The following is a 17,908-nucleotide window of genomic DNA, read 5'->3' on the forward strand; positions in this document are numbered from 1 at the left end:
TACCTTTAAAAACTATAGCCAGCTTTCCTTACCTTTTCCAGGGCTACTTTCATCCATTTCAAGTTTGTATACAAAGTTCACCTGAAAAATAAAATATAATTATAGCATCAGTACACTGAAGCCATAACAGAAAAAAAAAAAAAAAAAAAGATGTTGCCAAGTTTTACTTACAGCTTGGGCTCACATGCCTCAAGTTATCTTATAATCCTATACTTCTCTATAATTTAATGTTTGGTTTCAAATTTTCTCAAAATAAGTTTAATAAACATTATCTGATAACTGCCTAAAGTCATGTAAGTGTTCACATTTAATGACACTTGCTTGACTTTTCAAAGTTTGAAAATAACGTTTAGTAAATATCTGGTGAGAAATTTTTGTAACCCGACACCCAATGCAAAGGAGGTATAAGGTATAAATTGAGCAGAAAGACCTCAAATAACAGTACTGACAAGAAAATGCAGCAACCAAATAGACATGTGAGACAGAGCCTTCAGATATAAGTTCCAAATAACTTAATTAAACCATCATAAATCATACAAGTTAATGAAACTTTACTTCTCATACAGTGGAATGGGAAGAGGAGGTAGGTAACAGGGGTAACTATAATGCCCATAAATTGTGTTTGAGGGCTACAACATATAATCTCTACCATCCTTACTTTGAAATGTCACAATAATACATATTGCATTTAATTTATACTTAATTTAATTTATGCTCATCTTGTGAAAGAAGACATGATCTAAACATGCTGTTGGAAATGCTTTATTTGTTGACTGACAATAAAAACTAATGCCTTTGGTTTGAAACCGGTGGGGAATAAAAGTAATTATATAAAAAGAAAGGTTGAACCTTGATGGTGAAAAATACCAGGGCTGCAAATCTGTAGTATTTGCAAAGGGGGTCCCCTTGGTAATTCAAGGGGGGAAGGGGGGGGGGGGTCATCACCGGATCAGGTGCTCGTATGTTGTGTAGTGCCCACATTATGGTGGTCTATATGGATGTAATAAGCTGAAAGCTGTGATATTCAGAAAAGTTTCTATAAAACATAAGTTTAAACATTTACATTTATAACCATTTTCAGTCACAATTTTGCAAGCACAAGTGCTTCCCTCCCCCCAAGTAAACGGGCTTATTTTAAATTCCCGGGGGGGGGGGGGGGGGACAATTTACGCCCATGCGGATACTCAAAACAAGGGTTTCTTCACATTTTGTTCCAACCTGTAACACCCCCCCCCCCCCCCCCCCCCATAAACTAATACTGTTAAACTGTTTTACTGGCTTAGATTCAGCAAGTAAAAACTGCTCATATTTCAGACAGGTAAAGACAGTCATGCCAACTCTTCTGAATTGTAGCTATTCAGAAAATTAAACTAAGTTAATCTTTTTATCCTAACATGCCTCATAAAATCAAAATGGCGGTGTGTAGCAGGCAGCACTGGCTGAAAAGCGTCTCAATGAAAAATGTGCTTATGGGGTTTACAATGTGGCAGGTGCAACCATCCCTGGTTTACACATGTTAAAAAAAAAAAGCTTGCTGTATGCTTAAATTTGTTATGATTATGGTAGTAAACCACAAACAAGTCATTGGCAGAGATTTGTTCGCATAGAAATTGCAGCTACTGCTCAAAATCTTATGCCAAAATAATGCAAAGTTTAAAACCACAAACACACCCCTATCATATTTCTAAATGAGTAAATGTTGAGTGTTTTGTGACCATCTGAAGAGAAAGAGAGGAAATATGAGAGATGAAAAATGGACTTCCATTGATAATTTAAATAGATGTCCTTCAAATTACTCTTGCCAAAAACTCATTAAAGAAACATAAGATAACTTAGGATATCACTACACTACTAAGACAAAGTTTTTGAACATTGTTGTCTCACAACATTTTTGCTACACAAATGGCAAATATCATAAAATGTGGTGTTCACTGGATGGAAAATCTACTTTCTTACCAAAAATTGATTTCTTTATAATAGTAATGCACCAATAAACTTCCAGGTTATTGCCATGTTAGATAATGTTATATGACCTGAATACCAACATTCTAGAGCCAAACATTATAAGTGACTATCAAGGAAAAATATGAGACCAAAGAAATAAAAACCTTGGAAACTGTCTTACCACTGAGATTTTACACATAAAATTATGTGACATCTAAATACTGTACCAGCAATGGTAGTTGCTCTCTAATAGTTCCAGAATTTGTATCCATAGCAGGACAAACAACAAAAATTTGAAAACATTATATGGCTATGCTGCACAATTCCAAATTATAACTAAGCTAACTCTCAAAGATATTTTACTATGAAACTAAATTCATAATCTGAACTAGGAGACAATTCTATGCAACAGAAAATGGTATTTAGAGCAAAGTTAAGAATATGTATGTCAAGATTTTATGGATGTGTGGGGTGAGGTGTGGGTGGGAAGGTGCAATAAAAACGCTTACGGTAAAAATAGTTTGCAACCACCCTAATACGAAAAAAAATATATACATACAAGATTCCATTATTTAACAATACTGCCAAGATTCATATTGTTTTATGAGTAATTCTGCAACTTGGCAGCTTATAATAGGGGGGAAAGTTAATACAGTGAGAGGATAAATAAGTTAGGTTCAGGAGCATATGCAAAATTTCATTTCAGAAAAAAAAGGGCGGGGGGAAGGGGACTTGTTTGCTTTCAAATTATTTCCCTTGGTTAGGTTGGCTACATTATAAATCACATAATATTCGTGTATTATTATTGTAGCTAATTTACATAATCCATTTTGCACATTACGAGAAAAACAGACTGTGACTAGAGAAATTAGCATATCTGGTCATGTCAGACTTGCATTCGGAAAGTTGTGGTTCAATCCCTCTCTTGTGCTGGGGGTTATTTTTCTCCATCAGTATTTTTCCATCCACACTCCAGGCGAACGCTGGTTCAATTTTCCACTATCCATCCTAAACAGTGCTGTCCATCATATCTAACTTCAAATAAAAAGTAAATATTATTTGTTAATTCCACTGCCTCAAGTCTAGCATTTTTTCAACCATCCAAAAAACGTACATGCTAGCAATAATCAGTAGACAGATATTTTCACTTTTTTTTTCCTTGTGACTGTGCAATAATTTCTCATTCCATTCCTATGTCCTATATAGGCCTTTCTGTATGGTGAAATAATTCTCATTAACTCGATCTTTCATTTCAACAATCACTTGTAACTTCGTGAAAATACTGGCATCTAGGCAGATTAAATTTTTTCTCACTTTTCAAATTATTTTTATTTGTGCATAATTTGTAGCCCATTTAAACTATTCTTCCGAGTTTATTCTATAGGCCATTCCACAATTGGTGTTTTATATATTAAGGCTAACCGTTGTGAACACCCTCCAAGTCTTGAGTATGGTATGGCTTGACTAAATGCTTATTTCTATCTATATGATAGCCAAACATTTTTAATCTAGTCAATTTTACTTTGATCGAGGGCATATATTTTAGTGATAATTGCTCAAGGTCAACCATAAAACTGCAGCTATTTTCCAAAATATTTGTACTATTTGTGGTAAAGAAAAAATATTTGTTCGAAAATGTTATTTTATTAAAATAACACTCCATAAACATAAAGCCAAAATACAACTTATTTTACCACTTAGGTATGTCTAAAAGGTCGAAACAGCACACTAACTAACAAATCTCAGTAAACTTGCACATCGAGGCCAAATTATACCCTAATAATTAAAAAAGGTATAATAATTAAACAGAAACATACCACACAATCTCAACATGGCACCACTGAAATATAAGTAGAAGTTCGTTGGAACATGAACACAAAATGGCTGGCGCCTGTTTCAAGCTTATATCACTTCGTAGCGTTGCCACACTGATTTTTTGCAGGTACCAAGTGTTTCGAGTTATGATAGTAAAACACAGATTCCACTGTTCCTCGCGAAACTCACTTTATCACTTTTTTTATGTCATAAAACTTAATAGTTCACAAGCAATCACCAACTACGCCGTGTTCGTCCGACTTCATTGTCGCCACTGAGAACGCCATGTCGTTGTGAAACAGCAAAACCAGACTGGGCGAGTTCATTCCATTGTGACGGGTGCGCGCGCAGATATGCGAAGCTTCTTTCTCCTTGGCGGCTATCCATCCCGGTCGTAAAGCTGTCGTATCAATTATAGATTACTTTACTCCTGTATTTTTTTTTAATTTAATAAAATGACTACACAAAAGCTGAAATAAAGCACAGTCGCCATGTTTCTACACAATACATTTGTGAAAAAGGAACTGGCAACACAGGAATTATTTCAGGTACGAGACACCACTATTCAAGTCCAAGTTGCAATACAGTTCATCCTGAGTAACTTAAGTAATAATAATCGTTAGTTTTCACTCGTCACGATATCCTTCAACAAGCAGCGCTTGCTCACCTTATCGACCCGACGTTGGCACTGCCAGGCAAACACTCGAGGGGAAGAGAAACAAGCAGCGGGGGAGAGGAGTGGAAATACCACTTCCCTGCGTCATCGCCGTCTACTGCGCATGCGCCAACTGGAGGCGGCTACCGCTCCCGTAGCTGTAACCAGGCAGCTCAGAGCTCAGACGCCAGATGAGAGGCGGACAGCGCACGTATTGGACGTACCGCGACGAAGTCCGCAGAAGCTTTTTCAATCAATGATACGTATGCGGATACGCATTACGTACATCACTACGTATTGTAACAATGGCACGTACGCAAGAGAACGTCCGTTCACGTGAATCTGTGAGACCAATTTGAACTCTGCATTTGGCCGTGGTGATGGGCCTGCCATGTTCTTGTTCGGTAAAGTTGCTATGACTACATTGTGATATAATTATGTTAACATATATAATTTTTATCCCCAAAAATTTGTTTCAATATGTTAATTTTGCGTAAACACGATGTGGACATTTTTTAATTGGCAATAACTTGACTTTACCTTAAAACTTTTTAATTTTTCGCACATTTTGTATTGTTTTACTACACTAAGAAAATTAAACTAGCATACGTTATTTTTGTCATGGTTGTATCTGTCACATAATTACAAACATTCGCGTTAGTCGCAGTCATGCTGTTTCGCACTATGTGGGATCAGCACACTAACGACGTAATGTAATTCCGTGATCCATACATGTGTTAAAGGTTATCCATATAAATTGTATTTTGTAATCCAAACAACATTTAAATTATATCAAGTCTGATGCAGTTATAAAATTTTATTTAAAATGTGATTAAATTTGTTAATAATAGCTATCTTGCAATGATACATACATACACTATATTTGCATATATACCACTTTGCTAACGTGTGTAGGTTGAAGTATTCAATCATAAACTTTATAATATTCTCAACTCAAATAGGCCTTCATAGCCTATCAGATGTAGTCGTTTTTAATGAAGCTAGGACATACTACTGACTCATTCTCCTGCTACTGATTTTGTATATTCCTATATTAGCATTATTATGGTAGAAACGTAGTTTATATTGAAGCTATGACATGCTACTGACTCATTCTCCTGCTACTAACTTGTGTATTCGTATATTGGCATATTTATGGTAGAAATGAAGACGACAAAATACCAGCGAAAAAATGGTCACACAAAAACCACCTGATAGTTCTTGTGAAATAATACGGTCAACAAAATACGTTTAGCTCGGTTCATAATCCACTATGGTTTAAACCAAAACTTTCGTTTTCAAACAATTACAATCAAAATTCAGCAAGCATGTTATACCTCATTCAAGCAAGCCTGGTGAACGCAAAACTTGCTAAACGACAGTCCACTGTAATGAAATTTTCACTCGCTTCTGACGTGTGAGAAAAGCAAACATTCAAAGGAACACGAAATTTCATTGAGTCACACAGCTTTACATAAAACACAAACACGGCACCGAACAACACACCGCCAGTACTTGCGCAACGGACGAAAAAACGAGACTGCCATAGAATAAAGAGTAGACAACGCAACAGGGCAGTGGTGCCACCAGCGCAGTGTTGCCAACTGCTCGTCGCGGGAGCACAGCTTGACCAGGTGGTGGTATGAATTCTGTGAGTTACGCTCACGCGTAACATCTCAATCTAAAGACAGTGATAATTCATGTAAAATCACAGTATTGATTTGTCGCTCGTGATAGATTCGTTCAATATAAACGAATCTTTGAGCGAACGAAATCATGTGATTCGTTCGCGCAGGTAAAGAATCGGTTCTTTGCGAGTCGATTCCTTGAAAGCTGAACACGAGTTAGAAGAACGAGACGAGAACCTGTCACGCGGTCAGACTGATTCGCTCGTGAAATGAATCACGACGTTGTTGAGTCAGAGTGATCAGTAATCGCTGCGTGAGCGTGCGTATACACAAACGCTATTTGGTTAAAATAAAATAGGGTAACATGAAAAGTATCTACACCTGAATATGTCACCGGTTAAGCCACATCCCGTAGAAGAACGAAAAGGAATCTTTTGAACGAATCATTACACGGAACTGATTCAAATGAATCGATTCGATAAAAAGAATCGTTCTGCACATCACTAGATCACAGCAGGAGCGTAGGAACCGGGGGGGACGTGTCCCCCTGAACTTTTTGGGTGGAGGGGACTGTCCCCCCCCCCCTCCGCCCCCAATTTTACAGTCACGTGCTACATTATAATTGCATGGCTATTTCTTACCTGCACTCTTTTTAGAATGTTATTCAACCTGAAAATACAGGGTACAATAATTTTTTTTTTTTTTTTTACTTTTCAGGTCAGACAATAAAAGTGTCATCAACATAACGAAGCCAGATGGTGATTATGATCAATGCTTCATGCTCGAAACTCTACTTGAAAATACTGGCCGTGAAAGGAGAATGCGAAGAACCCATTTCCAATCCATCTGTTTGTTTGTTTCTTTGTTTGTTTGCAGAATTCTTCTTAGAACTGAAAATATGTTGTGTTAGCACAGATAGTAATGATCGTGTGCGTCATCATGTTTTCCAGAATGTGTGTTTAGTTTCATCGCTGTGTTTTTGTTTGCCTGCATTTTCTGTTCTTGTCTGTCTCGCTGTTGTCGGTCCACTGTTTGTCCGTGCTGTGATAATTTTTTTTCCCGACATATTCCTTCCGCGGTATTCTCTCTGTGCTGTCTGTGCCATCGGCTGACTCCGGCTTGTTTCTGTGTTTCTTGTACATTCTTTATGTTTCTCTACTACGTGCAGTTAAAACCATCAATTACGTATGTCCCTGAAAAAAAAAACTTTGAAATCCAAGCTTTCCCGATGCTAGAATTATTCAGAGAATGGATTGAAAACTTTCTTTTTTTAACGGTTCGAATTATCGGTTGACGTATCACAGTGTTCGAATTATCGTTGACGTATCGTAGTGTCCCCCCTCCCCCTTTTCCATAAAAAAAAAACACACCGGGGTTAATAACACGTAATCGTGGCAACACTGCACGCTCGGCTCGGCTCGGCTCGGCTCGGCTCGGCTCGGCCCGGCTCGGCACGGCACGGCACGGCACGGAACGGTCGCGTCCAGGAAAGAGCGGCACGGCCCGGTTCTGGGCGGAGACGTGGCAATGCCCTCTGGGAACCTGCTCGCTGCTGGGTTGTGTGTTGCTGGGAAGCCTTCATTTCACAGACGAGAGAGTCACACCCGAAATTCCCCGAAGTTCGCATTATTTCACAGTATCTTTAAATGTAGGTATCCTAACCAAATAAACCGTCCACAATGTTTTAAAGTATTTATAATGTAGATAACCTAACCTAATTGACCATTAGTATCCTTTTATCAACACCGCCGTATTTATTTACAATGAACAAAAAAAAAAAACAACCGAAGATGCACGATTGGGCGTTTGGCTCTCTCGTCTGTGAAAAGAAGGCTTCCCTGTGCGACGGCATTCAACGTTTGGTTTTGTTCAGCTTTCATTTATTATTTCTTCAGGTATAGTGCACGCAATGTGCGTCCTCGCAGGGCCGTAGCCAAGGTTTTTTTTTTTAAAGGAAGGAGTCCGGTTTAACCATTATACATCACTTTTTATGAGTAAGTTTTCTTTATAATCGCATTTTAAAAGAAAATTGTCACACTAAAATCCTGGGTAATAGTATACCTTTAGAACTCCTAAGTTTACACGTAGAAATATAACCGAATTGGATTGAGATTATATAATTTTATATAAATGTTTTAATACTTTGTTCTTAAGTCAATTATTTGAATAATTTGTTAAAACAATTCATATATATATATTAATGTTATTAAATACATGAAACGCCCATGTCAAAGTATGTATGAAAGAAATGCTTACAAAAACATGTGCTAACCGGAATATAAATATGACTACTTAGTAACACAATACCTGCTGTTTTTTTTGTGTGTGTAGGCATGTCGAGCTATAGTGGAGGAAGAACTGATTGTTGTAAATAGTCTCTAACATTCTTTTATGGACACAGGCAGGCCCCGTAAGACTGCAAATGAATAAGCCCCATGATTGGGGTCCAAGTCGCTTTGAAGAACAAGAAGCCAGTTACAAATACCTAACAAATCATCTTACCCAGTTACGTGCGGTAAGAAGAGAGAATCAAAATGTGGCAGCAATCAATGAACTTCATAATGCATACGTTTTTGGATTCTAACCTGTCTCCGGAAAACACGGCGAAATTCACGGGACTATTCATCAGCAAAGTTGTTTTAATGTCGAGGAGATTCGAGGTTTATTGCACTAAAACACTTAAAATTAAAGTTTATATTCCATTACGCGGTTATAATTTAATTTCAAATAATATCAGGTTCGTACAGCTACAGAAAAAAGTGAAAAGTGTGGGTTTTTTTGTGTGTGTGTTTCCATATCTTTTGTACCTGGTGTCTACGATAACAAATACCTGGTGAACCTATTTCAGGACATTTTCACTACCGTACCCTTTAACACTTTTTACACCACAGAATTATTATTATATACTAGTCCGATGGGAAATTATTTGATCCTCATTTTTGGTGGATCACCAAAAACGCTGATACAAATGACTTTTATTTAGAAACAGAAGCCTAAACACCAATATCCATTTTTTTAACTTCAAAATTGACAAACTTTCATGCAAACTTTCAAAAAATACTTTCTTAGTGCTCATCTACGTTATACGTATAACGCAGGGGCGTAGCCAGGGGGGGGGGGGGTTAGGGGTTAACCCCCCCCCCCCTTAGCACCAAATCTTTAATTAATTTCTTATTCATCACTCAAACAAATTTAATATTAAAATTAATAAAAATTTTACCATTACAATATTTAAATTTAAGTACCTAAAACTGCTAAAAAAGCACTATTTTACACCTTAAAATCCAAATTTTCCCGGGGGAGAACCCCCGGACCCCCCGCTTTAATACGTGGGGGGAGGGGGGCGGCATGCTTCATAACATCCCCCATACACAAATCCTGGCTACGCCACTGCGTATAAGGAACTCCTGTGCGAAATGTCATGCTTCTAGACCCACCGGTTTAAGCTGTGCGTTGTCTTGTAAGAGTTAAAGAGTTTTATTAAGTATTCGGAAATATCCATTATTCATTCATTGGAATGTACCAATATATTATATCGAGGTGTATACGTGCTAAAGTAGTCACAGTCACGAAATTCCCGAAAAAGTCCCTAAATGGACCGCAATGGGGCTGGAAGTCATCATTCACTATAACTATTTAACACTAATGTTTTAAACATGCAAACGAAAATTTTGACGAGAGCTGACGATTGAAACTCAAACGAACGTCGTAGCTTCTCCGAGTCAAAAGTTATGCTAAATGGAGATCTCGAAACGGAGCAAAATGACCTCAAAATGGCGGCGCTTCCCCCTCCACAGCGTGCGATGCGTCACAGTCCTCACTTAGCGTTACGAATTCTTTGATCCTTTAGCTATCCAGTGGCGTAATTAAATTTTGGATGGAGATGATAGATATGTAGCTGCAACACCAAACTATCCTCCAATTTTGTTATCATTCGTTTTTTTGAATTTCATTCCACTACGGAAGCAATTTTAAAAGACGTATTCACGTCAAACAAAAAAAAAGTTTTTCGCCGAACATTTGCTCGTCTCGCGGTGACGTAACTACGACGCGACGTGCTGACGTCACGACGCGACGGTTTGACGTCTTCTTCCCGCGCGCTTATAAAGGGAGGGGAGGGTGGCTGACATTGTCTCCCCCCCTCCCCCCCACCCAAAGGACAGAGTGTGCGATGCGTCATGAGCTCCCGTCATCCCACTTAGCTTAGGGTTACCAGACACTGATAACAAAAAAGGAGGACATTCACCTCGCAAAAGGAGGACATTTCACTAAAAAGGAGGACAATATATTTTTTTAAAAAAGCCATGAATTAATTACAATGGAGTACGATATTTTACAATGTTTTGGCATTTAATACAGTTTCAGTATAAATAATCAAACAAACTACGCATATACAGCATATTAAAAACACGTGCTTCTGCATGTGCTGCTACCTGTCAAGCTGTCAGAGAACTACTTACTAGTGGGGTGACTGCGGACAGCGCATTACCGCACACCGCGCGCTTTACTTAGAGTGTAACTGCAGGAATTATCTCACTTTATAAAAAAAGCCGGACATTTTGGAGCATTAAGGAAAATCCGGCCGGACGCAAAAAAATACATAAAAAGGAGGACATGTCCTCCTTTTGCCGGACATCTGGTAACCCTACTCCCACGACCAAGAAATATGTTTAACGATTACTGAAACTAGATGAAAATGGATTTTTGTAACAGTTTGGTATGTTTATATTGATATAAGTAATTATTTAAAGTCCACGGTGACCTGTTTATGATTTGTAATAGTAATAAGTAAAAAAGTAAAAAAAACACAAGCCTGCTTACATTTGATTGTTGACAAAATCTTAGGCTTACTTACGTAATGTATTTTGAGGCAAGGAAATTTTTTTTGGGGTGTCCGGCGGGGGTGGAGGGGGGGCGGCATTAAGGTTTTTCGCCTAGCGCGGCAATTTACCTTGCACCGGCCCTGACCTCCCAAACTAGGGACCGGAAAAATTAGCGGAATCATTTCGCGTTATGCTAAAATCCAAAAACACGTACCTTCATATTGTTACTGTGATTGGCTCACAGTTTATCTGAAGGGCTATGCGCCAATGAAAGATCTTCAACCTAAGAAGTATCAAATCAGAAGCACCACATTTGACAGGTCTTACAAGTCAGTAGACAATGAGCAGGTGGCATTTGCCCGAGTATGAAGGGAATCGTGGAGACTATCCAAGAGGTAATTGAAACCGCGAAATTTTCCAGTCCCTATCCCAAACCAATGCGGACAGCAATGTCCGAGCCCCCAACCCCCTGCATGGTAGACTCTTTTCTACTCTGTCCAACTCTTCATCCAGATCCATCCTCCTGTTTCCCGTAACCAACCTGCCTGATATTAATGCATGACCTTCGCACCCCGCATGTCAGTGCCCACGGTTTTCCCTGCGTCTATGCAGGGTTTTACCTGGGCACAAATCATCTAGTTTTAGTCTAGAATAGTCATAGGCGTGCCTACAGGGGGGGCCAGGTGGGCCATGGCCCCCCTTAATGTAATCACTCAGATCGGCATTTTCTCTAATGCGTTCGTTAATATTCATATATTCCTGGCACTGTGACACTCAAACTGTTTTTCAGTGTTGCAGCGTGCTAATTAACAATATTTTTAAACATTATATCGTTCTGGAAATACAGCCGCCTTAGTTTATTTAAAACACGAGGTCCCTTAAAATGGCCAAGCAAAAAAAAATTTTAAGAGGTTTGTTAAAGTTCTGTTGTCTGAATTGCTGTGTTTGCATTCACTAAAAAGAAGTTCATTTCAAGGTAGATCTGGACCAAGCTATTGGAAAATTCGAGGGGGAAAAATGTGTAAGTACCCTTTAAACATTTGTCTATGGAAAAAAAACATATTTTCAAGATTGTAAAAATTATATGGATATAAATATTAACCAGTAAACATATCTCGTTGATACTGCACAAAAATATAAACACGGCAATGAGTGAATGTATTTAGGCTATTTAACATTCTAAATTCAACTTCTGATTTAAAAATTTAGCAGGGCCCCCCCTAATGGAAATGTCTGCGCACGCCTATGAGAATAGTCAGTGAGGGAAGTTAGTCATGCCGCCAATCGCTGCCATGGCTGGCCAATCCCCCTCCTAGCACATGATGCATGCTACCTCTCCTGCATGGCTAACACCCTGCATGATTAGTGTGTATAGGCTTCTGCTTGAGACGCATTTATTCTCCCTCCCTAACCCGGAACCCTCCCACACACATTAAGTTTTAGTTAAGTTAGGAAAAAAAAAATTAAAAACATGACCACATAGCATAAGTTCATGGAGGAGAAACTCCAATTGTCGAGATCTGAGACCTAGTTTTTTTTTTAAATAGTTTCGGGCCCGCCCAATAGACAGCAGCTTTCATAATACCTATATTGCTAACACAGCTACATTGATTGTGAGAAGTAATACATAAGCTGTTATCGGGCAAGCAAAACCAGTGAAAATTAATTCACTCTATTTGGGTAGCCAAATATTTTGTGGTGTGACATACCTACCAGATATTTTTGCATCTCCTACTCATGTATATAATAACATGACTTTTTTTTATTACAAAACAGCATTTAAGTGTTTTCGCACAGTTTAAATCACTTTTACTAAACAATCATCAAAATTTTAAAATCAAAAACTTTGTATTAGAACCTATATCCCGATTTTTTTTGCAAGTAGTTACGGTCCCATCCAACAGATGTCGCGCGAAACATGGTTTCAGTTTCCAGTGTAAGGCTGGGTTCACAATTGAAAAAATAACAGTAACAGTAACAGTAGGTCGTGTGCATAGGATATGAACGCCATGTTTCCTAACCTAACGATTCACAACAGCAGAAAGTTGGTCGTGTGCATGGGAGCGAGGTCGTGCGCATAGGAGTGAAATTAATATATTTTATTTCGGTCGCGTATGCATGGCACAACAGGCAATGAGAGAAGAGAAGGGTGCCTTTTTGGCGGGACTAGAAATATGTATGTATTTATTAACCATATTGTGGTAAGAAAATGTAGAGATAATTATAGTATTATCGTTATTTTGAAAGTTAATATGTTTATTTACTAACAATGCTAACAGATGTCGCATAGTTCGCGAAATTTCATTGGCTGAAATTAACAGTAAGAATTCAATTGTGAACCAATTTCGCACTTCACACAGGTCGTGTGCACAGGTCGTGTGCATGGCTTGCTATGCACTCGCTTAATTTTTTTAATTGTGAACCCAGCCTAAGAGTCGCACTTTTCTATCTCCTTCTTTGTTCTGTGCGTCAGTTGCAGGGATGCCAACTTGGGGGTTTTCCCCCCTAATTTAGGGGGAACTAAGATGTAAGGTTTTTTTAGGGGGGTACATTTATTTAGGGGAATTTTTTAGCGGGTACGTTATTTGAGAAATTTTTTGAGGGCGTAAAATTCAACTGTATATCTTGAAAACAAAGTGAAAAGAAAATAAAACCACCAAAACAAGTGGTGCTGATGGCTGAATTTCACACTACGACCAACAACTTGCTGGTCAAGAGAATTCCGTTTTTACTTTTACCGTTGAACGTTTTCACGTTATCAGTTGTGTCCGTTAGTTTGTTGTGTACAGGCGAGTTTTATTGGATTGCAAAGTAAGTCGTTTATGTTTTTTTCTGTGGTGCCAAGGAATAAAAAAAACAAGAATAATAATTAATTATTCGTGTTCAAATCTTTTCCAGGATGCAAAATAAAATTATCAGCAAAAATATACGAAATTTTGGGAGACCTATCCAGAACTTCAAGGTTTGTAAACATGTATTCTTTAAACCGAAATTAAATTCGTACATATATAAGATTGTAGATACTGAATGTTATTTTTCAAAATTATTATTTTAGTTTTATCACACGATTTTTTTTTCACTTAGCACAATCGCACAATGAAAGCAAATGGTGCCTTTAAATCAAATTATTGACTTTTGTACGTTTTCATGGAAAACATTAATGAAAAGAAGTCCAAAGAAAATTATTTCCTTTACAGTTTTATAGTTTCAAGTTGTAGGGGCGGTGTTGTCTTGCGACTTGCATGTTTTATAAACTACCATTGTTTTCTTGCGTGTTGTGTCGTAATCTTGCATTTCTTGCGAAATATATAAACTAAGCTTCACATGGCGTCATATTTTCTTTCACGTTGTAGCCAACAATATCCACTGACTTTTCCCTGACTTATCCAGATATTTAATAATTCCTAATTAACCAAAATACGTAATATTTCTGTGGGTTGCCAACTTATTTACTTTTAAAAAGTAAGCGACTTTTAGGTTATGTTGCCCTAAACTCTCCACCGTTTCGCCGGATTTCCAAAGACAATAAGATTTTTTTTATTATTTTTTTTTTAAGCACAGCGTTTTGACTTTACCTTCTATGCTCTCTGCCCTACGCCATAATGATGCCTCCAAGGGTCAAGCCGGATATTAAGATAGTTCTAGTAGTTTCATAGAGAAGTTCTTGCAATGTCTGATCCTTAGTGTTATGATGCGGAAAAAAAAAAAACAGAATTAATTTCCCTGACTTTTCCAGATCGTTTATAATTTTTCACTAGCCAAAATATGTAATATTTAAGTGGACAACAATCTTATAAAAAATTTTGCTCCACTTTCTAACAATCCCATAATCACAAAGCACTCTTGTTTACTTCAATGTCGCATTTCTTACGTCACACTCCGAGACAACATCATATATGAGTTCATCTTCATCTTCACATGCCACAAAGTAAGTTTCTGCTCAAAAATTACACCAGCACTCCAGCAAACACTAACTAAACCAAAACACAATATGCATTTGCGCAGTCAATGGTTATCAGTACGAACGAGTCTTTGCCTAACCACTCCAATTAAATTCCCCGACTTAACATCTATTTCCCCGACTATTTCCTCATTTTTCCAATTATTCCAAATTCCTTGACTACTTTAGGTTTTCACTCATGCTTTAATTATACTTTCAAATAACTTTTTTTAATTTTAAAATTACATGAAACACTAGTAGGCACCTAATGTTTTTTAAACGTTTATGCTTTTAACTGTTTATCGAGTCTACGTCCAACAATAACGAACTGTTAGCGATGAAAAAAAAAATTTAAGGCTGAGTCCGAATTCAAGTAGACGGCCATGCACTTACGTGTCTGCAAACTTCGTGTGATATTGTGATGGACTAGAGCAATTCGGAAGTGGCCAATTTTCGACCTCTAGACTAGACAGCCAAACACATTTAGATTTTACTCATTACCAAGTATGTTTTCAATGGAGATCTTTATTACCTTAACTATTCCTCTTAGTTTATAGCTTTTTTTTTATTGGGTTGGGGGAGGGGGGGGGGGGGAGAGAGAGAATCACAATTTCTGGTCCGGGTTGAGGAAAGTCTAGATTTAGTGTCTACGAGCGCAGTTAGGTCAGGAAAAAAAAATCCATGACCACATAGCGTCCGTTCTTGGAGAAACTCCAATTGCCGAGACCTGAGACCCAGTTTTTTGAAGCAGTTCTGGGCCCGTCCGCTAGATGGTGGCTTTCATAATACATTGCTAACACAACTACATTGATTGTGAGAAGTTATGCATAAGCTATTATCAGGCAAACAAACCAGTGAAAATTTATTCGCTTTATTTTGGGTAGCCCCATATTTTGTGGTGTAGCATACCAGAAATTTTGCATCTCCTGCTAGTTTATATAGTTTATTTTAATATTACAAAACAGCATTATAGCCCGGTCAAGTTAGCCCAAAAATAGGGGTACCCTTGCATTAATTCGCAACAAGCTGAAAATTTACAGGCACGTAAGGGATGCCACTCTAATTAAATCCTGAAAAGTCCTCATTGATCCCGTGTGTGCAAAAAATTCTATTCAAAGTCAAAGGTCGCAAAAAGTTTTTTTTTTATTGTTTTGGCCAAACGGTTAGTTTTACGATAAAAATAGCTCAGACTAAAATTGTATATCAGGTAATTATTTACTAAAATTGTCCTTATACTTTTTTCTCTAAGATGTACAATTTATGAGAAAAAGCCATCCGAAAGTAAGCTGGGGATGTATTCTCCATAAAATGCACACGTTTCCACGCCACCTATGAGGTAGTGTACGAGGCTTGATTTAATAGATCATAATGATAATCGATAAAGCATATAAATGTTAATCGTCCGGGTTTTTCTGTGATAATAACCGTATCACCATATTTTAACTTTAATAGCAGTTTAACAGTTATATTATCAAGATTTGAATTTTTGCAAACAATTTTTAATTCTTCTAATGGAAACCGACAGTCATCACTATTTTCGATGTATGCAAATATTTCTTCCATGGCGAGGTTCAATGCTTCATCTCGGGGACAACCAGCTTTATCCCCAGTGAGCGGTTTTAAAAAAGAAACATAGCAATCATGATAGCTAGCCTCAGCAGCGACTAAATCATGTTCAAACCTTACGCGAGCGGTAATAGTTTTTGAATTATCATCAGAACGAGACTGGGCTATTTTCAGAGCAGATTCTTTGAATGAAAGTGCAGTAACCTTACAAATTTTACGCCGAAATTTCTGAGCTCGTTTCTTTTCATGTTCTTCATTTGCTTCATCGCCGCAAAAGAAGCAATGAATTTAAAAAAATATATATTCACTTACGCGTGCTCTGGTACGAGGAGGACTTATTTCCGATGTACTGGCTTGATCCTCTTCATGTTGTTTTTTCACTGCAGCAATAGTGCTTCTTAGAGTGTAGTTTTTCCGACATTGCACTTGTACTGCCACTGATTTTTGGCTTTTTTTTTTTTTAGGGAGTCTGTGAATTCATCACCTCTTTCAGCACTTGCGTCAATCAATGTTTTCATGCCACGATCAACAGTAAAAAGTTCGCTTGCAGGTAAAGGATCTTTATAAATGAAGCAAAGTCCTGACATTTTATAAAAACTGAATACAGCACATTTAATAAATAGTAGGTATTAGCAATAACCACGTGTTTTCACTACGAGGGAACATTAAAAACTAACGGTATTTCGTTAGGCCCGTCGAATAGAGAGCAGGTAGACAAGTATACCCGAGTAGACAGTTGAACAACAGACAGATGTTGCTCAAGGCCACATGTCACATCAAATAAAGGACGGATTCTTTTCTACTAAAATACTCAGAATTACTCATTATAAATGTCACGCAAACTTAAAATTGTACTTATGTTACGCGTCCAATAATGTTCAGACAGCATAGTCATGCATATTATGGAGAATACAGCTCCAGCTAAATTTCGAATGGCTTTTTCTCAGAAATGGTAAATCTTAGAAAAAAGTAAAACGAAAATTTTAGTAGATAATTATCTGATCTATAATTTTAGTCTGAGCTATGTTTATCGTAAAACTAACAGTTTGGCCGAAAATCTAAAAAAAAAAAAAAAACATTTTTGCGACCTTTGACCTTGAATAAAAATTTTTGCACACACGGGATCAATGGGAACTTTTCAGGATTTCATTAAAGTGGTATTCCTTACGTGCCTGTAAATTTTCAGCTTGTGAATTAATGCAAGGGTCAATGTCTATTTTGACCGGGCTAATTGTTTCTCGCCAGTTTAAATCTCGGTTGCTAAGCAATAGACAAGTAGTTAAATTAACATTATAAACATTACACAACCTCCCCTCCGAGTTTTTCTTTTTTGACGTGACAACGTCTAATAAATCTATGAACACCGGCTGCACGCACGAAAAAATGTCCCGTAACGCACATTGTCCCATTACGCTGTGTCCCGTTACGCTCATTGTACGCTTGCGCTGCATCTATCTCTCTTCCACTCGATTGGAACAACCATCCATTTGACTTTTTCGAGGCACATTAAACTTGAAACACTCCCATTCGTTTCCCA

The 17,908-nt window shown here is 37.7% G+C and overlaps 1 protein-coding gene and 1 long non-coding RNA gene across 2 annotated transcripts in view; one reads left to right on the forward strand and one right to left on the reverse strand.

Moving 5' to 3' along the window:
• LOC134540815 (uncharacterized) overlaps positions 1 to 17,908 on the reverse strand; it is a 125,522-nt gene that overhangs the window by 39,145 nt on the left and 68,469 nt on the right. The window contains exon 2 of the mRNA XM_063383764.1: positions 33 to 81. Within this exon, the coding sequence (XP_063239834.1) occupies positions 33 to 57 (25 nt within the window). The 5' untranslated portion in view covers positions 58 to 81. The remainder of the gene's footprint in view (positions 1 to 32; positions 82 to 17,908) is intronic.
• LOC134540816 (uncharacterized) lies at positions 4,586 to 12,183 on the forward strand. Its single transcript, XR_010076519.1, has 2 exons — positions 4,586 to 4,818; positions 6,760 to 12,183. It is a non-coding gene; the product is annotated as an uncharacterized LOC134540816 (long non-coding RNA).

Source organism: Bacillus rossius, chromosome 17, assembly GCF_032445375.1.
Source record: "Bacillus rossius redtenbacheri isolate Brsri chromosome 17, Brsri_v3, whole genome shotgun sequence".
NCBI classification, from domain to species: Eukaryota; Metazoa; Arthropoda; class Insecta; order Phasmatodea; family Bacillidae; genus Bacillus; species Bacillus rossius.